This window comes from Pseudochaenichthys georgianus, chromosome 5 (assembly GCF_902827115.2).
Source record: "Pseudochaenichthys georgianus chromosome 5, fPseGeo1.2, whole genome shotgun sequence".
Classification (NCBI taxonomy): domain Eukaryota; kingdom Metazoa; phylum Chordata; class Actinopteri; order Perciformes; family Channichthyidae; genus Pseudochaenichthys; species Pseudochaenichthys georgianus.
Window position 1 is genome coordinate 6851218 of NC_047507.1, and position 27703 is coordinate 6878920.

The 27703-nt window shown below is 39.7% G+C and overlaps 1 protein-coding gene and 1 pseudogene across 1 annotated transcript; both read right to left on the bottom strand.

Annotated features, from left to right (window-relative positions):
* Window positions 1-13899: 13899 nt before the first annotated feature.
* LOC117447366 (blue-sensitive opsin-like) lies at window positions 13900-17020 on the bottom strand. The gene is made up of 5 exons (XM_034084075.1): window positions 16642-17020; window positions 16184-16352; window positions 15924-16089; window positions 14530-14769; window positions 13900-14004 (listed from the first exon to the last, which is right to left on the bottom strand). The coding sequence occupies exons 1-5, from the start codon at window positions 17018-17020 to the stop codon at window positions 13900-13902; spliced, it is 1059 nt and encodes a 352-aa protein (XP_033939966.1).
* Window positions 17021-20329: 3309 nt separating this feature from the next.
* On the bottom strand, window positions 20330-23607 carry LOC117446079 (blue-sensitive opsin-like; annotated as a pseudogene).
* Window positions 23608-27703: the final 4096 nt, after the last annotated feature.

Below are 27703 nucleotides of genomic sequence, written 5' to 3' on the forward strand. Positions count from 1 at the left end.
CGTGATCGTAGAGGGAGGACCTCAGCAGCTAAACTTTCACTTGCAACCTCCTTCAACGAATTGTGCAACACGTCTCACTTTAGCTTTTATACCTATGCTTCATAGACCTCTGATAGGATTAGGTGGTTTGGTTAACTGTGCTACTTGGCAGTGAAACCAAAGCAGATAAGCAAACTTGTTTGAACTGTAATTAAAAGCATTAGCTTAAGACACAAAATGCCAAAATAATCCTGGTTGAAAGCGGATATACGTCTACTCCGTTCAACTGAGGATTAGGTGATTTAGACATAAGCGCAATTTTGAGCCGTCATTTACTTTTATTGAGACCTGCCGGGAGCAATATTGTCTATTTCTATATTTCTATAGTATACAAAACAAGCAATAAAGCTGCACAGAAAATGTGAATGAAATTACTTCATCTTCAAACCACTTTATATTTTCTTATACCTTTTAATGCAGAGGTTTATTCCACATTGAAAAACTTTTACTCTCATTTCAAGTTGTTCCCTGAATATAAATACATTTGTAAAATCAAGACAAATGCAGCAGAAATGTGCATCAACTTGATTTTTCTTGTGTGAGTGTAATGTCTCCCTCTATACAAGGTGACACGTACTGTATATCTGCCATATGTTTATGTGAATGCTTGTGTTTTAAAAGCGTTTTAAGTAGCTCCAAAGAATAGAAATACATAAGCTAGATCGATTGGTCCATCTGCAATTGTTCTACACTTGAACAAAAATATAAACGCAACACTTTTGTTTTTGCTCCCATTTTTCACGAGATGAACTCAAAGATCTAAAACATTTTCTATATACACAAAATAACCATTTCTCTCAAATATTGTTCACAAATCTGAAAGAATCTGTGATAGTGAGCACTTCTCCTTTGCCGAGATAATCCATCCCACCTCACAGGTGTGGCATATCAAGATGCTGATTAGACAGCATGATTATTGCACAGGTGTGCTTTAGGCTGGCCACAATAAAAGGCCACTCTGAAACGTGCAGTTTTGCTTTATTGGGGGGGGTCTGAAAACCAGTCAGTATCTGGTGTGAGGGGTAGGATTAGGGTTAGGGTAATGTTGTGAATTGAGTGGTCCATGGTGGTGGTGGGGTTATGCTATGGACGACGAACACAGGCCACTCGATTCAGAACATTACCCTAACCCTACCCCTAACCCTAATCCTACCCCTCACACCAGATACTGCCTGGTTTTCGGACCACCCCAGACCCCCCAATAAAGCAAAACTGCACGTTTCAGAGTGGCCTTTTATTGTGGCCAGCCTAAGGCACACCTGTGCAATAATCATGCTGTCTAATCAGCATCTTGATATGCCACACCTGTGAGGTGGGATGGATTATCTCGGCAAAGGAGAAGTGCTCACTATCACAGATCTTTTCAGATTTGTGAACAATATTTGAGAGAAATGGTTATTTTCTGTATATAGAATGTTTTAGATCTTTGAGTTCATCTCATGAAAAATGGGAGCAAAAACAAAAGTGTTGCTTTTATATTTTTGTTCAGTGTATACTGTAGTGATATAATAGGTTAGTCCACATTAGAGGACAGCCAAGTGCTAAAGCAGCTTTATTGGACAAGGAGTGATCCACAGAACTATAATAGCGACAGTCGCTGCCCTGAATGTCAGGCCCTTTAATCCCTCCGGATAGAGAGTTCACATCAGAACACAGGATTTTCAGACCCCGCTTTGATCCTGCAGAGCACGTCATGCTCCTCATGCCAAGGGCAAAGCTGGAGATGCTAACGTTTCCGGAAGGATGGTACTAGTGTTAATTTCGTCAGCTATTTTTTAATTTAGTTTTAGTCTTAGTCCCGTGTTAAATTTCCTTTTTAGTTTTAGTCATATTTAGTCACCTTCATCCTGTTTTTATTTAGTCCAGTTTTAGTCGACTAAAAGTCTGAGCATTTTAGTCTTATTTTAGTCGAGTAAAACAGTAAACATTTTAGTCAAGATTTAGTCGACTAAAAGTCTGAGCATTTTAGTCTTATTTTAGTCAAAGAAAACTAATTATTTTAGTCTACTTTTTGTCAATGAAAACTGTTGAGTATTTTTTAGTCATCAGACATGTAAGGGATAATGTGCTGCGACGCGGTCATTATGGGGAAAAGAACACCGACAGGCTGATCAGGAGCCCGACGCGAAGCGGAGGGATCTAGATCGGCATGAAGGCATGCAGTTTGCTTTTCGGCCCAACTGTATACAGTTAAATCGACCGGACTTCTTTCTGAAGATGTGAGCGTCCTTAACAACGGTCAATAAGTGCTTGACAGCGGTCTGTCTGTTCGGTATTAACAACGTGTCACGTGTTCTGATTTGACCAATCAGAATCGAGTATTCAACTAAGCCATGTAATAATATAGAACATTTCAGTCAAAGTAGTCTAGCCAAAACCAATAACTTGTCATTTTAGTATATAAATAAATAAGATTATCTTGTCCTTATTTGATGAAAAACACAGGTTGAATGATTTAAGAATGCAGCTTTGCAGAGAGTATCTGGTCAGGTTTGTGGTGTTTTTACCAGCTGTTTTGGCCACATTGCTTCCCTTCTGATAAAACAATGCATTCGCTTTTTTTCTCCGCCTCATTGTAGCGAAAATGGGCCCAAATATCACATCGTTTCTTTCTCCGAAGCAGTGGTGGCTTTAGACTTTTTCGTTGTCAGTCATTTTGACGGACAGGATCGTAACATTTCCGTCATAATCCATTATTACCCGTCGAGTGCACAATGTATCACTCACTCGCGCTGACGGGCGGGGTATTCGGTTAACGCGAGTGCGACCACTGCTCCTAAGCCCTGTTGTTGCCATTTTATTTTCTGTTAAATAAGGTTAGTTAGACCATGAGTTAGACCCGAGTCTTCCTGACAGTTCATATTGTGCCGCTGCCCGGTGTAATTCAAATGTACCGCCGCGCGCAGCACAGAAACAGCTGCTGCTCTGCCGCAGCACCGGAAATGGAACTGCTGGGAGAAAAACTGACTATCAGAGATTTAACGTTATCTTTGATAATATTTCGTCTCCTCATTTTTCGTCAACGAAAGTAAAGAGAGATTTTGTCATAGTTTTTATTTAGTAAACTACATTTTCGTCTCGTCACTTTTCGTCAACGATATTGCATGATGATTTCGTTACAGATATTGTTTACTGCCGTCGGTGCCGTCTCGTCATCGTCTCGTTTTCGTCATGGAAAAAAAGGTCGTTGACGAACATATTTCGTCATAGTTTTAGTCAACGAAATTAACACTAGATGGTACAACCAAACAACAGGAAAGACCCGAAAAGCTTGTTCGTCCCGTGACATAAATAATTATCTGTGGCCTATATAGTCAGGATAAGTGGCCTAAATAAAAGTTACAGTAAAATAAGAAGAAATCAAGGGAAATATAACACTTTCTATGATGCCCATGTTTTTAATTTAATTTCTGTTTTTTTTATTTTTATTTATCCTTTATTTATCCAGGAATGTCCCACTGAGATACAAGATCTCTTCTTCCAGGGAGTCCTGACCAACACGGCACACAACAAGTTTCAACATAAAACAAGGGCATTAAACAAAAAAAAACATACAATTCAAATATAAATACAGAAGGCCATTTGTGCAGTGGCAAGAAGCATAATCACATCAGCAATAGCATCAGGTAAAACAGTTACATGTTTCATGAAGGGCTAATCGTAGCATACCTTTAAAAGCATTTACAGTAGGAAGTGCCTCTAGACAACACATTTGACACACATTAAGTCATTTTGTGTTGTTTTTGCAAGAGTTTTATTATATATGTTCACTTAAATCAATAGGCTCCTTTAAGGGAATAATTCAATCCTGATCATTGGTGTTATTTGTTGGCTTTACTCGTCTTGGTTTATTCTGAAAGCGGTAATGAGTTCGGAGAACATGAAGGGCTCAAAACTGCTTCGGTGGAGGATCAGTTAATAAGATAATATAAGATAAGATAAGATGTACTTTATTGATGCCAAATTGGGAAATGTTTGCGTTGCAGCTCAAATCAAAATGTAGAAATTAAAGAGTAGAAATCAAAAATGTTACGCTTTAAACATCTCAAAATAGAAATTAAACAGTATTAAAATGTAGAAAATATACAAGTTGACCATAAAGATAAAAAAATCTATAAACTATCTGACAATACAACACTATTGAAGGGCCAATGGAAGGAATACATTTTTTTGTATTAGTTCTTACATTAGTTATCAAAAGAAGATCACATATACAAGCCTACATGTGTTTTATTTGGTTGAAGAGATAGTTCAAAAATATTGTAGTTTAGAATTGTTGCTGTTTTCCTCACTTTTCCATAGTCAGAAACTAATAAAAGTTGTTGGTGTAGTCTGATGTTTGGTCGAACACTAAAACAATTTCCAGGCTCAATTGCTGGGTGTCTTTTGGATCAAATAAGATAATCATGATCCCATTTAGGCATCAAGGAATCGAGCTGAACTAATCAAGTAAACTAAGGGGCGGCGAGTGAGCGCCTCTTTACAAGCTTTGTCTGAGGGGAAGGCAGAGCTACAAATAGTCATTTGCTTATAGTCAAATAGTAGAAAATACGTCCAGTGTCTTTTCCGAACCACTTTCTAAGTGTAAAAACCAAATTTGACCACGAACACCAAAGTAAGGGGGGGGAAACGAAGACAATAGGAGGGTTACAAACCTAGGATAAGGCAACAACAGTGCCTAATTGGACAACATATACAAACTACGAGATTTTTTAAAGCACCTTTAAATTTAACACGTAATACAGTATATGAGGACAGTGACTTCCAATGCTGTACAGTTCAAGTAATGATTCCTGTCCAAAGAGAAAGACAGTGACGCGGATGTTATTGGCGTCCTGATGGTGCGTAGCTTTAAATGTTTCTCCCGCAAGGAATTGTGGAATGGCATTATCTCCTTTCCATATGAAGGTTGGTCCAGAGTTTCCCGTGCTGAAGTAGATCAGAAAGGAAGTATTGTAGTATCTTTCTTTTGCATTTAGAGAATTCAACCAGCTCTTATCATGGCTTAATTCAATACCTATGAGTTAAGAAGATTCCTAAGCAAAACAGATTATTCCATCGCATTGTCTCTGGTTGTTGAGAGTGGAAGTCTAACAAACTTGGCTTATATCCCTGTCTTATGTTTCAATTAACCTTTTAAGAGCCTCTGTACCAAACAATCGCTAACCCTAACCCTAATCGTCAATACAATTGATACTATGTCAATGTATTAAGTTATTGTTGGGTATCTTTTGGGATAGTATTCTCCCCTGTTGTGTTGAACGTTTTATCCAAAGCTGGTCGATGCAGGTGAGGATTTCATGTCCCGGCAGACCAAAGTAGATTATACGGACAACTCCGGTTCTAAGATGTAATCACTTCTCAGTATTTAAATCTGAGTAATTACTTCTGGCATTCTCACTCGATAACAGGTTAATCTATCCGGAGCAAAAGTTCACTTCAGATCAGGAGTTAACAAAGGTTTATGGAAATCCGTGCCACCTCTCGCCTCAAATAGCTGGCCCACGGATTTGATGAGGACTCCAAGTGGAGCAAGGACTGCGCATCCTGAAGAGGACGGACCCTAAAGAAATCTGTAAACTTTCATTTTCTATTCATTTCTAACTGTGTTTCTATTTATATTTTACTCAACAGAAGTTATACTGCTTTAACTAATGTCTTAGGGGAAAGTATATTACTTTTAAGTATCTTAATGTAGCAACAGGTGGAGATTTGATGATTTTTCTACGTGATTCTGGGATGTTTCGAGGGTAGGTCTGGAATTCCGCTAGTTCTGAACTATTCATGGTTGGTAAAAGTTCTCCACTAGCAGAACTCGGATTTGCTCCCGACTAGTGACGGGACTCTCCATGGCGTGAGAGGCTGGCTTTAACACCTTCTGTCTGAAAAGCATGTGTATTAAGAGAAATGACACTGATGAGGAATGAACCGTGTTGCTTCTCATCGCGTTCACTTCACACCAGTGTAATAATCCTATTTGTAGATGTTGTTTGCAGCTGTTATGATGGGATGTTGTGATGATCAGATTGTTTTCTCTTTGCTTTTTCTCTAAAGCACAGATGACCCTTAGTTGTTATCATTTTCACATGTAAAACTACCAATAACTAGGGTTGGGTACAACATTTCGATTCCAACGACATCATTTAGAAATGTGAATTTCGGTTCCGCTTTTCGATGCCTGAGGAAATGTTTCTCGCCGATCTCCGTAGCCTACTGTATGACTGCGGCGGGGCGGGAAATGTAGCGTTGTATCAGCGTTGTACCCATAGATATATGATGTAAACACGTGTTTATATCTATGGTTGTACCCAGCGCCATATAATATTATACTATATGGCTCTGGTTGTACCTACACTTCCTACAGCGCAACCTGGGACCAGGGCCGGCCCGTCGCACTGGCGTAGATGTTCGCATAGGGCGCCAGATCTGTGGAGGCGCTGCGCTGACAGCTCTCGGAGAAAAAAAAATGTTTTGACCGTTGGTGCTCATCCTAATGTTCGGCCTTGATGTAACAACATTCATAATTAAGTAAATGTAACACCCTTTTCATCCCGGTTACACTTTTCATTTCCCCTGTACGATGGGCGCTGTAAGTGATGAAAATGGGGGATGTTGGCTTATCTGGCACCCGCAGCTCACAGCCAACGTGCGAGGGAGAAAGGGAGGGTGCACCGGTACGCGCTGTTGTTATTTGTTATTATCCGGAATCGAAAAGTAGAATCGGAATCAGAATCGTGGAAATTCAAACGATACCCAACCCTACCAATAACAGAACAAAATCTTCATATTTATTATTATTTCATGTTTTTATATGTGTTTTCCCTTATCTTGGTAAACATACAGTTGGTTACAGGTGGCAGGTGTTTCTGTGGCAGGTTTATTTTAAAGGTAATTCGAATAGGCACACACACAAACAGAGAAATGTAAGCTTATGTGACCACCAAGAGATTAAAGGGTTATCCCATTAAATTAACCCTCTTTAGCTTATTGTGTTAAAGAATTAAAAAAAACTGCTAACTACTTTAAACCGTGTGCCATCTATCGGGATTATAATAGGCACGGTATTTGGTTTCTGTAGCACTTATTATCGTTTATTAAATTATACGCAAATAGAAAATGATTAATTATGTTGTTGTATGCAGGGGGGTGTGTGTGTGTGTGTGTGTGTGTGTGTGTGTGTGTGTGTGTGTGTGTGTGTGTGTGTGTGTGTGCGTGCGTGTGTGTGTGCGTGCGTGCGTGCGTGTGTGTGTGTGTGTGTGTGTGTGTGTGTGTGTGTGTGTGTGTGTGTGTCTACTCCAAGTCATACTTGGAGCCCAGCAATGTAATGCCTTTCGGTGTTACATTACCGCGTGGTAAGTAAAGTAAATAAAACATGCACATGCAAGAATGTGAGTGGTGTGTTGGTGAAATGGAATGGAGTATCTACTCAAGTATTGTACATTTGAGATCTTTGTACTTTACTTTAATTCTATAGTTTATACTTTTCTATGTCTTTTTTTCGCAGATATCGAAGAAATGTTCACATCTTTTCAGTTAAAACCCAACACTGTGCCAATAACCCAATGGTATGGTAAATGCTGCATTTAGAATCTAACTACATTTTTAAATATTATAAGCGAAAAGTGTGAAAAGTAATTATGTTTAATGTTTTACTGATAAATTAAGGTTGATGTTGCATTTGACTGTTGTAGCTGTTTAAGGTATGAAAATGTAGCGTATTCTTTAAGATTGTGATATGATTATGTCTTTGTCAATGTCCTGTGTGAACCAAGTATCTGTAACAAGTACTCATGAGCTCATAAATACTGCCTTCTTTTCAGATTTCTTATTGTGTATTTTCCAGCTCAACCAAAAGACTTTCTGAAGTGTTTATTTAGCATGAGAAGTAGAATTATTGGGCTGACCCATACGGAACTATCTTATCTCAGTTTACCATTTTGTTTTTGTTTTCACTGGACAGGAAGGGGAGGACAATCTGAAAAGTAGGCTAACTGGTGACTAAAGCTGTCAGACTAATGTAATGGATAATAAATATAAAACAACATATTTAAGTTCAAGTGCCTTCATTGTGTGCCTTTTTCAAGTTTTGAATACCAAAAAATACCAACTGTGGAAAAAAGGCATTCTTCTTTTATCTTTTTATTATCTAATATTAAATAGAGAACTTGTATAATGTCCAACAGAAGAAAATGATCTCATCACTTTGGAGCAAGTGATCTTTTGACATTTCTAGTAGTGTAGGTATATGTAATAGAAATCATTTTCTGTAACCTTCATATAATGTAATTGTCTCTCTGAATTATTCTCTGAATCCTCCCTTTAGCTCACTGCTGATGTTCTGAAACTAAATCTAAATATAACATATTAAGTTTCGAAATATCTACAGTGAGCTGGAAGAAAATGTTTGGACCTTGCTTATAACTCCTTATCGGTACAAATAATACAATTCTGTTCGTCAAAATTGTTGCTTCTTCTGTGTTATTGACATCATGTAAGTCATTTGTTGGTGAGGGAAAATATATTTATATTGTTAAGCTACAAGTGTGACTGGTTAGGGTGTGGTTTGGAATTGGGCCACAATGTTTCCAACCCAGTTAAGATTGAACCATGCTCAAACCACTGATCTTCTGACTCTTCCTTTTAATCCCTTCAACCAAAACCTGTCCAACAGTTTCAAGAGAACATTCCCGGCCAGGTTTCTACGTTTGTTAGGGTTAGGGCTAAAATGGGACCTAGTTATATGATCAGAGATGACAATCTGCTATGTGTTTTTATTTTATTTCATACATAGCCCATAACCCAAAAATGGTGGATTGGGAACAATCCATTCTCATTGTTAATCTGCTATACACGGTGTGCTTGCATGTGCACTTGTTAGGTACGATCTTACCATGCATGGCCGAGTCAATATTTGGTAAGACCCCATCTCGGATCAGTCGTGGAAAACAGTGGTTTTGGTGGCAGTAAAGGACATATTGGCTTGATTTGAAATAAATAAGGTTGAAGCTCGTTGTGCCACTATTTCAACACGTTTTAGGTGTTCTAAGTGTTTTCCGTGCGTTATAGCTGAATAGTTTAAAATACCAATTCCAATGGGACTCGAACAATTGACCTTCAGATTGGCAGACATCCATTTAGATGAGCCAAAGCCATCCATCTATCCATCCATCTTCTCCCGCTTATCCGTGGTCGGGTCGCGGGGGTAGCAGTTCCAGCAGAGAGCCCCAAACTTTCTTTTCCCTGGCGACATCAACCAGCTCTGACTGGGGGGTCCCAAGGCGCTCCCAGGCCAGCGAAGAGATATAATCCCTCCACCTGGTCCTAGGTCTACCCCTTGGTCTCTTCCCAGCTGGACGTGCCTGGAACACCTCCCTAGGGAGGCGCCCAGGTGGCATCCTAACTAGGTGCCCGAACCACCTCAACTGGCTCCTTTCGACGCGAAGGAGGAGCGGCTCAACTCCGAGTCCCTCCCTGATGACCGAACTTCTCACCTTATCCCTAAGGGAGACACCAGCCACCCTGCGGAGAAAACCCATCTCGGCCGCTTGTATCCGCGATCTCGTTCTTTCGGTCATGGCCCATCCTTCATGACCATAGGTGAGGGTAGGAACGAAAATGGCCCGGTAGACAGAGAGCTTTGCCTTCTGGCTCAGCTCCCTTTTCGTCACAACGGTGCGGTAAAGCGACTGCAATACCGCTCCCGCTGCTCCGATTCTCCGGCCCATCTCACTCCATTGTTCCCTCACTCGAGAACAAGACCCCGAGATACTTGAACTCCTTCACTTGGGGTAAGGACTCATTCCCTACTTGGAGTGGACAGTCCATCGGTTTCCTGCTGAGAACCATGGCCTCAGATTTGGAGGTGCTGATCCTCATCCCAGCCACTTCACACTCGGTTGCGAACCGATCCAGTGAGTGCTGAAGGTCGCAGACCGATGAAGCCATCAGAACCACATCATCTGCAAAAAGCAGTGGTGCAATCCTTAGTCCACCGAACTGCAGACCCCCTCCCCCACGACTACGCCTCGAAATCCGATCCATGTATATTACAAACAGGATTGGTGACAAAGCGCAGCCCTGGCGGAGGCCAACCCTCACCGGAAATGGGTCCGACTTACTGCCGAGGACCCGGACACAGCCAAAGTCACCCAGATGGAAATCATAACAATTGCAAAAGGGGGGGTTATACATCCAAAAATACAAAACTGATTACAGTCACTGAACTGGGAACTAAAGATGGAGACGTTCAAGGATCAAGGCCTGTCAATATTTTGTCACAATATCTCTGAAGAAGCAGTAATACTGAGTTTTTTATGTTAATAAACGTTTATATCTGGCTCTCGAGGGCTCTGAAGTGAAGTGTCCTTCTTGCGCCAAACACACCGAGACATACTCCACAGTTTCGAGGTTTAATAATCAGCCATATAATATTGTTGTTTTTCAGACTTTAAAAAACTAATACATTAACTGATGTGTGAACCAAAGATGGAGGAAGACACGAGATGGATTAAACAACAATGGGGTTTGAAGATAAGCAGGATCGGGCTGGGTTAATACTTGGATGGGGGACCACGTGGGAATTCCCGGTGCTTCAAGCTTTTAAAATATGTATTTAGCATGTGTTGATCACTCAAAGAGAGAAGCCCTCTTTGATGTGTAAGGCTTCTAAATAAAAGTTGGACTTGTCAAAGGAAGTGAAATAAAATATTATAGCAACTAAAAAATGTTGTTATAGACACATACACATGTAATAGTCGTATCGACAGAATACAAGGCTACCCAAGCAAAACATCGTGGCCAGCAGCGTTGCGTAAAAGATGGGCTCATTGTGTTCTTAAAGGTACACATTCGATCAAAAAGACATCACAGTAACAGATACTATTACGGCGTACACACGGAGGGTTTGTCATGTGGCCTGGAGGTCTAAGCATTGGTGTTAAATGTGGGGGAAACACCTGGGGGCAACATCATCTGTCTTCAGATATTCTCAAAGCCACTTTAAAAGTACATTATATCTTTGTTAAATCATCATCATAAGTAAGCCATCAGAGTAAGATAAACCACTAAAGCAGAATGGCATGTTGATTGTGTTGCTGGTGGGGAACTGCGAGCAAAGGAGCATTAATGAGCTACAGCATTGCAAAAATGAAGAATATTATAAGAGATTTAACAAAGAGATAATGTAAAGTTAAAAGTGACTGTGCATAGCCAAAGACGGAATATGTCACCCTTGTAACCTGGGCCCCTGCATTGTAAAGTCACTAAGCACATTTACTGTGCTGTACTTCAATACAATTTTAAAATACTGAGTACTTCTTCCACCTCTGTTAAAAAATAAGAATAATTTACTCAGCTATGCACACCTGTGATCTTCTTTCTTATTAAAAAGGTGCTATTTTAATCTACCTTGATGCTCTTTGAAGCTAGATTCATATTTCGTGATGAAACTCCAGACTGACGCTCTGACCCATATCGTTTCTTCCCAAGCTAGAGTAAACATGGGGACTCTGAGATACATAGATCAGTTGAACCCACTCGTGAATGTCCAATTGAGCTTATGTGATAAAAAAAAATACAGCAGTTCCAAACAAGTGACTAAATGAGACTGAAACACCTGAACGTTAGACGCCTGACGGTGGTGATGCAAAGACCCGTTGAACTAGATTTCAGTATGTATTTTGGGAATAATATTTTAACGGGAGTTGAAATAATTAATAATAAACAAAAAACTTGCATAATTATTTTATCTGACATGAGTGACATAAGTGGGTAATTTTTTTTGACCCGGTGAGGTGGTTTTCTTGAAGTATCTTTGTAATTAAAAAAATGTATAATTTCATATTCCAGCTATTCCTCAAAAAACATGTTTTCAATATCATGCCATTCAAATGTTTTATTTACATTTGATACATTTTCAGAATGTTTTGTTTTTCTATTACTACCCTGGCTTCCATAAGTGGGTCAAAAATGAAGTGACACCTATCAGGAAGATTATTTTACAGACTAGCGGAGATCTTGGGGGAGGGAATTCCAGATCCTGGGAGCTGCCAGTGAAAAGGCTCTGTCCCCAAAGCTGCCTAGTTTGGACTTGGAAGTGGACAGGAGACCGGCTGAGGTGGTTCTGTTCTGAGGGACCGTAGGGTTTGGTAGGTTGGGGAGAAGATCAGTGAGATGGGGGGGGGGGGGGGGGGGGGGGGGGGGGCAGATGGTGGATGGCTTTGTAGGTGAGGGCCAGTATGTTGTAGTTAATGCGTTAGGACACATGTGTCAAACTCAAGGCCCGGGGGCCAAATCAGGCCCTTGGTGGATTTAATTTCGGCCCGCAGGATAATTTTTAGTTACTATTAGATCTGGCCCGCCGGTATATTGCACGCACACCTTCACTCCATCCTGAGGATTTCCTCAGCTCAGAGCCTGAGCCCAAACATTGATGAACTTGCACCCAAGATGAGATGCCAAGTCTCTGGCTTGAGCTAGCATCACAGAGCAGCAAACTGAGAGTGGATGTTTCCTTCTGCACTTTTTCCCTCGCGACAACAGGGCATGTTTTTTTTTTTGCTGAGGGAAATAGTTTTGTTGGCCTGTGGAAAAATGTAATCATAAGAAATGACTCCGGAAAAGCTGCAGATAGAGCCATAAGAAATGAATGCAACTGATTATTTAATGTTTAATGTTGTTTTTATATGCAATTATTTAAGCTTTGTTAGTTCCAGGTTTAATATGTGCAATAAGTTCATTTCAATACGTTTTGCAATAAACATTGAACCAGTCCGGCCCTCGACTAGTACCCATTTTTAAATGTTGGCCCACTGTGTATTTGAGTTTGACACCCCTGCGTTAGGAGATAGGAAGCCAATGAAGGTCTTTGAGGACTGGTGTGATATGGTGCCATGATCTGGGGTGTGTGAGGAGTCGGGAGCTACATTTTGTAAAATGTTGAGTTTTGAGGGAGGTTGAGCTGATGGAGTAGAGAAGTGAGTTACAGTAGTCAAGGCGGGAAGAAATTAAGGTAAGTCTTTCAGCTGCAGGGCATGTAAGAGTGGGTTGGATCTTTGCAATTTTGTGGAAGTGGTAAAATAAGTATTTGACGGCGGGGGAGGATGTAGAATTGTAGATGATGAAGAGGAGGGGGCCGAGTACTGATCCCTGGGGTGGCCTTGGGTGACTGAGGCTGTGCCAGAGGAGTGTTTGTGGAGGGAGATGAAGTGAGATCGGTCTTTTCGGTCTGATTATCAAAAGTGTTTACCTCAGAAAATATTTGATGTCATCAAATTGATGTTCAACAACATTTTTTTAATTTTAAATAGTGAAAAATAAAATATGTGTTGTCCAAAATATAATACTAAATATTATACAAGTGATTTTTCTTAACCAAAATGACAAATATTGCATAAAAACACATTATTCTAACACGGGTCATTTTGGACCCAACTATGGAAGAGTGTCGGGTCCAATCACTCGTGCATCTAAGGGTTAACAACACAATACCCAAATGAGGAAATAATATATATCAATCATTCAAACAAGAGAATGCCATCATCATAGTATAGTCGATTATTTATTAATGTATCTTACTTGAATAGCAGCATGTTACTTGTTAGACGCCTTTATCCAAAGCGACTTACATACTCAATACTGTGGACAATCCCCACAGGACAATTTGGGCTGAAGTGCCTTGCCCAGGGACACAACGACATGCTGACTGCAGTGGGGTTTGAACCTGTTCCGTACACCAACGCACAACCCACTGCGCCACACGCCTCCCATCCCATGGGATTCATTTGACAAAACACTTTTACATGTAGGCTATTCTTATTTACAATTCAAAATCAGTATAGTGGTTATAGTCCGATGTTCAGTCTAAGCCGGACCAATTTTGGAGACTTCAGTCACTGATTTTGATGTTGAGCTTTCTTCGTCACTTCCACTACCCATACCCATCATCTCCATCATGCATGCGCGAAACTGTAGGAGAAATGAAAACAGATAATTGAAGTTCAGATGGAAATGGTTTCTTGTGAACACGTGTAACGAGGGAAAAGACGCTACATGTATAAATGAACAGTGGTGGTCTCAAAAAAGGCACTGCACCATAAACTGCGAAATGCACCGTTCTCAGTGGGATTTAGTCCTTTTTCTTTTAACTTCTATCAGGATATTTCCACACATTTAACATGTTCTCTCGCTGTAACAAATGTAAATGTCCCCACTGTGGGACGGATAAAGGTATCCTGATTCTGAAATGTATGGAAAAATGCTGCTGTAACGAGTTGTCGAGGAGCCTGTGACATAAGCCTTGAATCTTGTGCACCAATCAATACAAAAAAACGTTGACTTAAAACTTCTGCAAGGAAGTAATTGTATGGTCTTCTAAAGGCTAAGTGAAATAAACCTTGTGACTCAGTAAGAAACAGAAGAATATGGACAAAGACTATTTTAGCACTTGAAAATAGATTTTGAATTTGTTGTGCATCACAACATTTAACAGACCTGTTTATTGAAGACAACATAGATGAAAGGGTTGTAGACTGTCGAGCCCTTCGAGAGACAGGAAGGTATGGTCGCCAATCTTAGATCGAAGGTTTGCCCACGGTTGTTCACAACCCAGAGAGCAAAGGAGGCGTAAGGCAAATAGCACACCAGGAAGCCCAACACCATGATGACCACCATCTTGGTCACCTCCCGCTCGGCCTTCTGGGTGGAGGCAGACTCTGCCTGGGCCTTCACTGCCTGTGGTGGAAGAGAGAGGTGGTTTGGGTTAAATACTTTTTATTAAGCCAGTAGTATAACCATCAATAAGCAAGCATCAGAAGGATACACTTTTACTAAATAATTCTTAAGATCAAGATCGTTGAGATTACACATTTTCTTCTCAAGTAAAAAAAACATATCATTTTGAAATAAATGTAAACATAAATTACACACCAATAAAATGTCAAAAAACAATCATCAACATGTAGTAAGAGACCAATCAGTCCAATCTGCCTTTTTTCAAGTCAACTCAAATCCTCTTCAATGGCTCCGAAGGGACCAGCTTCCAATCATTTGGGTGATTTTATTATTGATTCCAAACACAGGGAACACCATAGTTAATGTCTTCTTACCAAAGTCAGCCCCGGCTTTAGAGACAGATAGTAGCTCCTGGGAGGCAACACAATAACTTCCCATACTTTGTGATGTTGGTGAAGACAGAGGATAGTCTTATAAGAAAGTTCCAATATTTAAGTGTACGAGTGGATAAGCATACAAGGAACAATGATGAGTTTAAAATGTTTAACAAGTCTCAGTGTTCCGCGGGAGACGGTATCCAGCATGTGAAGGCATTGTGAAATTATTGTAGCTCAGACCTAAAGGTGGCATCAAGAAGTATTTTGGCCTTACAAGAAGAGCAAGACTTGTTTTCACCAGTTTCTGGATTCAAAGTTTAAATTATTTTTGTTGACTACAGACTCAATTTCAATTACATTTGGCAATGAAAACACTAGGTTTTCTTTTGTTAGAAAGATATATAACACATTTTACATCACACAGGGTACGTACAAAAAGTTTAACTTGCAAATATTGTTGGCAAAAGTGGACGTTTACATTGAAAACATGTTTAATGAATACTAGTGGTCCCAGGAGGAACCCATAGGGAACACCCAAAGAGACACCAAGGGGGCTAGAAGTATAATACTTATCAAACCAGCAGCTTGTTCTGACAGACCTATATTGAGAAGTGTTTGCTTATCAGTATAGGTCAATATTTTAAGATCCACATTATCAAAAGTCTGAGATGATTCAACAAGATAATTTACTAATATCTCATAAAGACAGCCAGATGATTTTTACGGATAGACTTCGGCTTTGATAAGATCTCATTTGGAAACATTTGTTTTCCTTACCATTTTCAGCGTAATGAGGAGCTGAGAGTAGCAGAAGACGATGGTGGTGAAGGGCACAGTAAAGCAGAATCCGAAGAGAAACATGACGTAGGATTCATTGTTGTATTTGTTGTTGGTGGTGTACCAGTCTGGACCACAGGAGCACTGCAGGCCTTCTGGGATGTACCTGGAGAGAGAGAACCACAAGAGCATTGAGTGTACTCCAAGATTCCACGTGTTGAAGTGAGTTTCAGTTTGATAGGTTGGTTTTAGTTACGTACCTGCTCCAGCCGAAAAGTGGAGGAAGTGCAGCCATCAGTGCAAACACCCAGGTTAATGCACAGCAAACTAGAGCATGGTCAGGCTTGAAAATAAACTGACCGAGTGGCTTGCAGATGACCAGCCATCTTTCAAGCGCTACCACAGCGAGAGACCACAGGCTCACCATACCTGGAACGACAATGACAGACATTAAAAAACCTTTTTGAAACCATTTTAATGTAGTTCAGGAATAAAAAAGGCCTTAATGAAGTATATTGTTTCGAAACTACAACTTGAATCTTAATAATAAATAATAATAATATATTTAATTTATATAGCGCTTCTCATCTGCCAAGACAAATCTCGAAGTGCTTCACAACAAGGGATACTGATACACTTTTGAGAGATTAAACAAATAATTGTAATAATAATAAGAAATCAAAAAATAAAAAATAAAATAAAATATAAAATATCTTACCTCCAAGCGTTGCCAAAAAACCTTCAACCTTGCATCCTAGTGTTCCAAAGACGAAATATCTGGCTGAAAATGAGACGAACGCAGTGAAGGAGCCCGCGCAGGCCACGAGGAGGTTTGCCACGGCCAAGTTGACCAGGATGTAGTTAAGGTGGGACCGGAGCTTCTTGTATTGGATAGTGGTGACAATGGTGAGGACGTTAATGGCAGTGCCAACAATAAATATGAAGAACATGAATGCTGCCATGCCATAGAAGAGGGACAAGTTCCCCAGGTGGTCCTGTGGAACCAGGAAAGGACTCAATGCCGAGATGTTGTTGGTGTCCAGGGGAATAGGTATCCAGAAGTCTTCTGGTAGCTCCATGGCCCGAGATCCTCTCATTTAGCCTATTTATATATATTAAAACAATTGTTATACCGAAAGTGTTCTCCTTGTTGTTGTTGGCCTAGATCATATATATCATATAACAAGAGTACAAGTTTTAAGAGGCAGACATGAATGCTTTGTGGTCTGCGTCCCTAACGCCTCTTACTACTCTCTTGTGGAGGAGGGACTTTTATAAAGGTACCCAGGAAGCTACTAATCCCCTTTAATGGTTAGTGATACTTTAATTGAATCATATATTAGCGTAGGCTTTAATCAGTGTAATTCATTTAGTGCTTTGCCCTTTTTGCTGTACTGCCTAAGAGGATACAACCTGGATATTTGAGGGGTTGAGGATAACTTGTGCAAAAAGTAGAAAACATCTTTGAAAATGTTATAGTAAGGTTTTTGCCATTGGAACATACAAAAAAAGGGATATAAAGCATGTGTAAACAATTGAAAATCGTATATTGGTGCTTATCTAACTGCATTTGATACAGTAAGCCTTTGAAAGTTGTTTTTGGTCAGCAAGACACTGATCTAAACTATGAATATGAGTGCTATTTGGAGCTAAGAAGTTGAATTGAAAAGATTCACTTTTTGTAGGAACACAATGTACAGGTATCTCAGTCAAGGAACACACACACGCATGTACATGTGTGCACCTGTGTAGATACGCTTGCAAGCTAGTTCTTAACCTGAAAAACAGATTAAAGTGTAATCCCACTTTCTTAAGGAAGACTGCCGTAGGTATGTGCATGCTAATCTGATTCCAAAGACCATTAACTAGCGATTGCATGCCCTTAAACCCTTTTAATCCTCTCTTTTTGTAACATTGCCTCCATCTCTGAGCTTAAAGAGTGCCCGAAACATTGAGAACTTAGTGTAATCGCAAAGATGCTCAATGTAGCTTTGTCAATCCAATTATCCTTGATTTGATGTCTGTTTTACATTAATGGTTGAATCTAGCAATCTTTACAATCATGAATCACATGTATGCGTAACAAGTGACAGGAACATTATTTGTTATTATTTCCAGACTGGATGAATTAAAGGGTATAAAAATCATTCATTTGAATATCAGGAGTCCAACATTGATTTACTTCGGATATGGGTTGTCCTACATAAACCTAAAATCATCACACTCTCTGAAACTTGACTTAATAGTAACATTTCCGATAGTGAACTACAAATCACAAACTATTTGCTTTCCAGATCCGATAGATGCAGCAGGGGTGGAGGTGTGGCTATTCATGTCTCCTCTGACCTTGTGACTGAGCTAATTGCTACTTCTATAGAGCCTCTACATTTTGAATGCATTTTTCTTAAAATCATTTTGCATGAAAATAAATGCTTAACTATTGGTAGCATCTATCGGCCACCTTCTTCACCTGCCGAGTCTTTTAACCATCATCTTGCTTGGTGATTTCAACAAAAATTGGTTGGATAAATCATCTGATAGAGAGAAAAGACGTTTCAGTCGTCTAAATGTTAAACAGCTAATTAATGAGCCAACTCGTATCACTCTGAGAACCCAATCTCTGCTTGACTGGATTCTGGTGTCACACCCTGACAGAATCTTAAAAGCTGGTGTCCTTTCTGATTGCTTCAGCGATCATTCAATTGTTTATTGCGTATGGAAAATCTAATTAATTAAACTACCTCCAAAACTAGTCAAAATCAGACAATATGAAAAATGGAATGTTGATTTATTTATTAATGATGTTGTTGCCCTTAATTGGGACAGATTTCAACTAATACCTTTTGTCCAAGATGCTTGGGATTTTCTGCATAAAGAGCTCACTGATGTCATGAACAAACATGCACCTGTGAGAACGGTTAAGGTCAAAGGTCAACATCTCCCTTGGATCAATTCTGAACTCATCAGTCTCTTTAGGGAAAGGGATAAAGCATGGTCGATATATCGTCATTCAAGAACTATAGCCGATTGGGAAGTATCCAGGCATCTCGGAAATCTGAGTAAAACCAAAACCCAAAATGCTAAATCCAACTACTATAAAGAATCTCTCACATCGGACTTTAAGAATCCCAAGCAATTTTGGTCTCAAATTAAATCTATTTTGAATAAATCACGTAAACATTCTATTAATAAAATAAGAACTGCTGATACAATAATCCATGACCCATTATCCATTGCCCAAATATCTAATCAGTATTTCGCTAATGTATGTTCCACACTACTATCTGTCGACTGGTATTTCTAATGGTTACTCATACTGCAACAGTTCTTTTTCTTTTAAGAAGATTCTACCACACGAAGTTCATAATGCTATCACAGAGTTAAAAGTGGATGGCAGTGCAGGACTCGATGGTATAGAAAACAGGTTCATAAAATTAACGTCCCATATTCTCATGTACCCATTTGCTGATTTGTTCAACCTGTCTTTGTCCACCTGTGAGTTGCCGGCTATTTGGAAATGTGCACGCATCACTCCACTCTATAAATAATAATTATAGACCAATCTCTATAATCTGTTCTATTTTCAAAGTTCTGGAGACAATTATTTATAATCAACTGTCACATTATCTCAATACTCAATACCGACAGGCCCGAAGGGCAGCAGCCTCAGCCGTGGCCGAGGCAAAGCAGCGGGTGTGGGAGAAGTTCGGAGAAGACATAGAAAAGAACTTTCGGGCGGCACCAAAGTTGTTCTGGAAAGCTGTCCGACACCTCAGGAGGGGGAAGCAGGGACCCAGCTAGAAATGTTTGGTTCTAAAAACATTCTGAGAATGTTACAGTCATTGTTCTAGGAAGGTTTTCAGCGGGAAGTTTTTGTTTGGTTCCCAGAACGTTCTTCTGAAAGGTAGGATAACGTTATCGAAAAACATTCTTAAAATGTTTGGTGATAACCTTCTACTGTTCTTAAAACATTTTCAGCTGCAAGTTAGATTTTTTATGTTGCCAGAATGTTATTATTTTAGAGAAGGATAATATGGTTTATGTTTAAAAAAGTATGCCATTTTCTTAATGTCTTTCGTTTTTTGTAAAGCACTTTGAATTGTCTTGTGTTGAAAAGTGCTATATAAATAAACTTGCCTTGCAAATGTTCTGTGGTAACAATTCACTAAAATATGTTTACATTATTAGAACATAAAGACATAATATTCCTGTAATTGTTCAACTCAAAATTCCTGGGCAAGTGCACTGACCACGTGGTCATTAGGATGATTTTGATAGTTTACTTAACTATTGGAATTTGACTATTAACACATGACTCGGAATCAGCTGGTGAGCGTAACATTTGTTCATTAGAAAAGGGGAGCTGGGAGTGGAGGTTGGTTATGGCGGCAGTGGGAAACAGTTGTTCAGGGTGGAGAGGCCTGGCTGGTCTTGGGAGTGTGGAAGGCCTTGGATTCCTCCTGGGAGAGACACAACAATGAGTGTGAGGCAAAAGCAGGCAAAGTTGTCAAAGAATATGCTGGTAAAAAGGTAGAGCGGCACGCAACAACCCGTTCATGGCAACAACCCGGCAGGGAATGAGTGCAGGCTGCAGGCTTTCATAGTGTGGCTGTGAGCAGGGTGCAGGTGTGGTTGATTGGAGATTGCTCCCAGCCGTGTCGAGCAGACCAGCAGGCGGGTGGGGGGGGGGGCACTAACCCACTAACAGGGGTTTCAGGGACGGGCAGTGATAGTCGGTCCATTATTCTATATGTCTGTCTATCGTTTTCTAAGTGTTATTCGATCCATATGACCATAGCGATATGTGCATAAACAACAACACTTGGGGTATGATGTTCGAACAATGTTATCAACATTTTAAGAATGTTTTTAGAGAACGTTATGCTACCTTTCAGAAGTACATTCTAGGAACCAAAATAAAACTTCTCGATGAAACCATTCCTAGAACAATGAATGGTAACCAACCATGTCTAACTCAGACATGCCTACGCAAACGTGCAATGTTATGAATTACGTGCTTGTTTTTTTCTAAAAACGAAAATGTGGGGACATCAGATTTCTTTTAAACATCCTTTTCAAACAAATGCAGCAAGTTTGTTTTTTAAAGCGCTCTACAAATAAATCTGACGTTGACCATGACCCTGTTAATATTTCGCAAAACAGGAACATTTTATAAAAAAATAATAACCTCCTGAAAACATTATCCAAATGTTGCTTTCAAAATGTTCTTCTTTGGTTATCAAGTAACATTGAGGGACCGTTTTATAAAGAACATCTTTAATGTGTTACCCCGACAACGTCCAAAACACATCCTTAGAATGCTGCAAGGAAAACGTTCCACCTTTGGTAACAAATCACATTAAAGGAACGTTTTATAAAACCCTTCTGTCATCTCAGGCCTCAATAACATCCTCAAAACATCCTCTGAATGTTGCAGTTAAAACGTTATGCCTTAGTTAACCTTAAACCTTATAGGAACGTTATTTGAAAAAATAAACATCCTAAAAAGGTTCTTTGAACATCAGATTAAAACGTTTCTTTAAAACCTTATTAGAACCAATAGGTAACGTTAGCCAAAGTTGTGAGAACGTTCCCCGCTAGCTGGGTAGTTAGGCTGCCGCCTTGGGATCCCCCAGTCAGAGCTGGTTGATGTCGCCAGGGAAAAGAAAGTTTGGGGCTCTCTGCTGGAACTGCTACCCCCGAGACCCGACCACGGATAAGCGGGAGAAGATGGATGGATGTCTTGCACCGCTCTCGCAATTGTTTTACGCTCAGTGTCGGTAAGAGAATTGCCTCTCAACTTATTCTTCCGATTATGGACTATTGTGATGTTGTCTACCAAAATGCACATAAATCAGATCTTGCTCCACTCAACATACAGTAGCCAAGACTATGCAGATTTGTTCTTGGTTGTCCTTTTCGTACACATCACTGCACAATGTATAACCAACTTAAATGGCCTTCATTAAATGTAAGAAGACACACGCATTGGCTTCAGCTGATATTTAAATGCATTTATCTTAACTATCCTCCTTATTTAAAGCAGTATTTTATACCCTAACATAGATGACCGGGATGTAGATTGCAGAGGATTTAGAAAAGACAGAAGGTACAGAAGCTAATCTCAGGTCGAAGGTTTGCCCACGGTTATTCACAACCCAGAGGGCAAAGGAGGCGTAAGGCAACCAGCACACCAGGAAGCCAAACACCATGATGACCACCATCCTGGTCACCTCCCGCTCGGCCTTCTGGGTGGAGGCAGACTCTGCCTGGGCCTTCGCTGCCTGTTGAGGAAAAGAAGTGACTGTCATGTCTTCTGAGCTCTTCATGTTTAGAGATCCTTGCACCAGTTTAATCACACAGGAGATGCAGTTATAACGGAATGATCATTTGTATAGGAAGTACTCACCCTGTGTTACTTTGAATTATTAGGGAATAAGCTTTCCTGCATGCCTCCAAGGTGAACAAAGAATCAAGACCATCAAAACTTTATTGAATCGTATAGTAAATCGGGGCCGAGTTTGTTCTAATAACAAAACAGGTTCTGTGTATTAGATATAATAGTTTAGCCAAATATTGCATGTAGGAAAGTAGTGAGATTACTACCGATTGGTATTTGTAAACTGATATTCTCATTTAAGCGCATTCACTGTTTAGTTAAATTCCTCAACTTTTCTCAGTTTTTGGAGTTCACCATGGAGGCATTGGAAAAAACAAGAATTCAAGGCATCATGGGACGAATGAAGTTCCTGAGCAGCATTACAATGTCATTAAAAAAAACATTCTTAAATTCTGTTCTCTAGCTTTTCCTCACCATTTTCAGTGTAACGAGGAGCTGAGAGTAGCAGAAGACAATTGTTGCTAAGGGCACAGCAAAGCAGAATCCAAAGAGAAACATGACGTAGGATTCATTGTTGTATTTGTGGTGTACCAGTCTGGACCACAAGAGCACTGCAGGCCCTCTGGGATGCACCTGGAGAGAGAGAACCACAAGAGCATCTAGTGTACGTCAAAGATTCCCAATGTTTAAGTGTTAAAGTTGTTAAATGTTGGTTTTTTATGCTTACCTGCTCCATCCGAAAATGGGCAGGGGAGGGGCGGAAGCAATCAGTGCAAACACCCAGGTGAATGCACAATGGTCAGGCTTGAAAATAAAGCGACCAAGTGGCTTGCAGATGACCAGCCATCTTTCAAAGGCTACCACAGCGAGAGACTGACTCACCATACCTGGAACGATATACAGCATGAATTATAAAACTCATGAAAACTCATAACTTAAATATGTGTTTTTAAAGTTTCTCTGACCACCAAGCGTCGCTATAAAACCTTCAATTGTGCATGCTAGTGGTCTGAGGATAAAATATTTGTTTGCAAAGGAGAGGAATGCGGTGAGGGAGTCCACGCAGGACACAAGAAGGTTTGAAACCGCCAAGTTCATCAGGATGTAGGTCAGGTGGGACCTGAGCTACTTGTTCTGGATGGTGCATGTGACTGTCAGCACATTGATGAAAGTGCCCACAATAAATATAAAAAGCATGTACAGGGCCATTGCGTAGTAGACGCCGGAGCTCGCTAGATGGTCCTGGGGGACCAGGAATGGGCTGAGGGACGTGATGTTGTTCGTCTCCAGAGGGATGGGGATCCAGAAATCCTCCGGAAGCTCCACATCACGGCCGTGCTTCATGTTTCCCTGAAGATTAAAAAGAAAAGTCAAAAATACCTTTTCATGTGAGGGTCCGGTCACCGTCTACAGCACTATGACTATAGCAGTCCAGTAGTGTTGACTGGGAAGTAATTGATAGTGTTGCATGACATAAATGAACAAATTAAATGATTGAATAATGAATTGCTTGACTAATTTAACAAAACATCGGACTTTGGACAATGGGATTAGAGGACTATAAAAAACACGGTATCATTCACAGTAAGGCACAGTGTATATAATAGTGGCCAACACCCAAATAAACAATTCCCGGATGTAATCAACGGTATCCTGCTCTTATCTTGGCACTTTCTTAGAACAAAAGCAGTCCTATACAGATAATTAGGACACAGAGGTAAAGATGTGCTGACATTTGCATCCATCAGTAAACATTTGAGTTTCATCAATCAATCAATCAATCAATCAATCAATCAATCAATCAATGTTTATTTATATAGCCCAATATCACAAATGTTACATGTTGTCATTAAGTGACGTCCGCGACCAGCTGGTGCAATTGTACTTTTAGTTTTTTTAATTGTTAATCTTCTAATCACATCCAGTCTGTCCTGAAAGTTACCGTCTTTCTGATTGCGTAAGCACGGATGATCTGTCCCTGGAGGACATCATCAAAGGCTTACCCCATTGTTAACATCTTCTTTTATTGAATTAGAGCCTTCTATAAAATGATGCACTTCCTCTACAGTTTCAAACATATATGTGCCAAATACCATCTTACATTGCATTACGAACAGCCAAACAGGTTTCTGCAAAAGCAAATGTGCATCAAGTATCTAAATTAGATAGGGAATGCAAAAAGTTAAAAATTATGCAAATTGCCTCCTTTGTTTTTGAAAGATGGCAGTAATAAAATAAGATTAACTCTTATTGATCACCGTAGGGAAATTCAAGTGTCTTAGTAGACACAGCAACAAGGATACAAAACAGGACAGATATGAATTCACACATGATAATAATAATAATTATTATAGAAAGAAAGAAATGTAAGAATAAAACATGTACAAAAAAGGTGAGATTAATAGGTGATTAAATAGTTAAATATGGTTAATGGTTAAAGTTAATAGTTAAAGGTGTTACAGCTTTGTATAATTGTGGGTAATAAAGGACTGGCATGGAAGGCTGCAGAGAAATTAAGATTATAATATTCTAAAACAATAACCCATGAATATCATCAATATATTGCCATTTGTAATGCATATCTATTTCATATCAGTGTCAATCTAAGCATCTTTTCGGTAGTAATTGTTGATATGACATTTATGAGGTAGCCCATAAAGGTTGTGAATACAAACGCGACCATATCATCCCAATTCTGGCTTCATTGCACTGGCTTCCAGTTCGGTTCAGAATAGATTTTAAACTCCTTTTATTTGTTTTCAAAGCCCTAAATGGGCTGGCTCCTGCCTATATAGCCGAACTCCTCCATCGCTACACCCCAGGCAGAGCCTTTTAAGGTCGGCTGATCAGCTGCTGTTGATAGTGCCTAGACCAGGCTTAAAACCCGAGGACATCGAGCTTTTGCAGCAGCGGGCCCCAGGCTCTGGAATACTTTGCCCCTCCATGTGAGGTCGGCCCAGACCCTGTTTTTTTTTTAATCAACACTTAAAACTCACTTTTTCTCTCTGGCTTTTGTTTAATTATTCATTTATTTATTTATTTATTCATTTTGTTCTTTATTTTAATATTTATAACATAACATAGGATTTCATAAAGTATTTTTAAAATAGTTTATACATTATTAGAATATAGGAATAGTAGATAGGATTACTTAAAATATAGTACCTTATATTTAATCTTTTTTCCCTTTAGACCCTTGCGGTGTATTCTTAAAAACCCTTACCCTTCCCCCATTTTCCCTCTGCTGGTCTATGGCCTTGTAGAGGGTAACGGGATACAGAGTCGCTTAGATAAGCGGGGGAGTGCATCTGACGAAGAGATAGGTTGTTGTGTTCCCTATCTCTGTTTCTTATCCTATATCTAATAGAACTGCTCGGGTCTTGATAGACTGAGTGGGGAAGTTCATGAGATCTTTCTAGAGGGTTATCAAGAATAACTTTTATCCAATGACCTTCCCCCTCTCTGTCTGTGTCTGTGTTTTCTCTTGTTCCGATTAACCCAGCCAAATCTTTTTTCTTGTTTTGTATCTATATCTACGCCGGGATCCGGAGTCGAGGCTGATCCTCTTGCTGTAGTCCCGTGTCCTGAATCCTCTATCCTGAGTTCTGGATTAAGTCATGGACTTGGCTGAACCTGTCCCTGCGGTCCTGCCTTGGGTCTCGTCATGCTGCTTCCCTGATGGCTTCCACAGGATTGTAGCTGACATCCTCGTGGATTCATCTTCTTATTACAGACACATGCATTTCCTAACATTCGGTCTATATGCTGTAAAATGTATTATCTTTTCGATGTACACACGGCATCTATTGCACGTCTGTCCGTCCTGGGAGAGGGATCCCTCCTCTGCTGCTCTCCCTGAGGTTTCTCCCATTTTTCCCCCTTAAACTGTGGGTTTCTCTGGAAGTTTTTCCTTGTACGATGTGAGGGTCTAAGGACAGAGGGTCTAAGAACAGAGGGTGTCGTTTTTCTCATACTGATATTCTGAACAATCTGTGCTGTTGTATTTGCTGTAAAGTGTCTTTACTGTAGGCTATTTTTATTATATGTACAGCACTTTGGCTCGACCAAAAATCTTTTAGAAATGTGCTATATAAATAAAACTTTATTTGATTTGATTTGAAACTTGCTCAGTCTGTAGAGATTTGACTTTTATTTGTTATACTAGTCAAGAAAACTCTCGTGGTGAATTGTATTCAAATTCCAACAACATTTACCCCTCCCTCATCAACCTTGAAGTTTAGCCTCACGTAGGGTGGTCCTAAAAATTGAAAGTCGGAAAGTCTAAGCTCCAACCCCCAGCTCTCAATCTGACAACATTTACCCCTCCCTCATCGACCCGGGCGGCCACACCAGCAGCCATGGTGCTGCAACTGAGGCTAAACTTCAAGGTTCATAATCATTTAAAATGATTTAGGGTAGCAGACTGTTCAACGGTCAATAATAACTCTTTTAATGGAAGTTTTTTTATGGATTTCCAAATTTGTTTTCTGTAGAAAGATTGTCTATTATTATTGTTATTATTTGTATTATCTTAACAGTTTATACTTTATAAACCTGTATGCCTTTTTGAAATGAATGAATGACAATAGGTAAATTGTCGCTGCATTAGGGCTCACCTTGACGCTTGGCACACGAGAAATCATGCCAGCGTGACATATTTTATTGTATTTCTTTATTTAACCTGGATATACCCAGGGGGAAGTCTCATTGAGCTATGTTACACTAAAGTCCTGGCCAAGATAGACATCAGCGAGGTTACAGACAAAACATTAAAATATATATATATATTATCATACAAAGCATCTAGATTTGCCTGCTTCTCTGTCACTAAGAGGCACCTTAATGTATCGAACTACATGTTATGTTTGAGATATTTTGTACTTTGTGTGAGTATCACATAAAGCAGTGCAAAAACAGATAAAATGTGTGTTAGGTGGGTGTTAACAGGTGCCAGGACTGGCTGCACTCTTAACTAATGCGATGTTAAAGTATACGTCTTAATTCGTTGAATTACCTTTTCAGATTTTTTTTTAAATAGACAAGAAAAAGAAAATTCTGCAAAAATTCCCACGGTTATGCCCATGCACAAGCAGGTGATTTTGATTGACAGGTGATTCGAGGTCATCTCAGGTTTTGTGGGCGTACAGACTGTGTTTGAGTGACATCTCACCAACTCTCCCGTTAGCTTTGCTGCTTCTATAACAAGATATACAGTTAGGATTCTTACTGCACATGAAGTTTGGTGAACAGAATGATCAAACATGAATCCAACCTCATTATAAACTGTGAATAAAGCCAATGATATGCATTTATATAAAAATGTAATTAAATAATATGATTTTGCCTTCACACAACATTGTCTGCTCATAATTTTTAGCCATGGATGTGTACTTACCTACTTTGTCTTTATAACTAATGTGTGCTTTTCTTCTCTATAATA

What these genes read in the sequence shown, in the direction of transcription:
- LOC117447366 (XM_034084075.1), bottom strand. Translation starts at nt 17,020, where the DNA reads ATGAGAGGATCTCGGGCCATGGAGCTACCAGAAGACTTCTGGATACCT. An exon ending in CCACTTTTCGGCTGGAGCAG is followed by an intron (nt 16,090 to 16,183) that starts GTACGTAACTAA and finishes CTCTCTCTCCAG; the next exon opens with GTACATCCCAGAAGGCCTGC. An exon ending in ATGTTGTCTTCAATAAACAG is followed by an intron (nt 14,005 to 14,529) that starts GTCTGTTAAATG and finishes TTTCTCCTACAG; the next exon opens with TTTCGCGCATGCATGATGGA.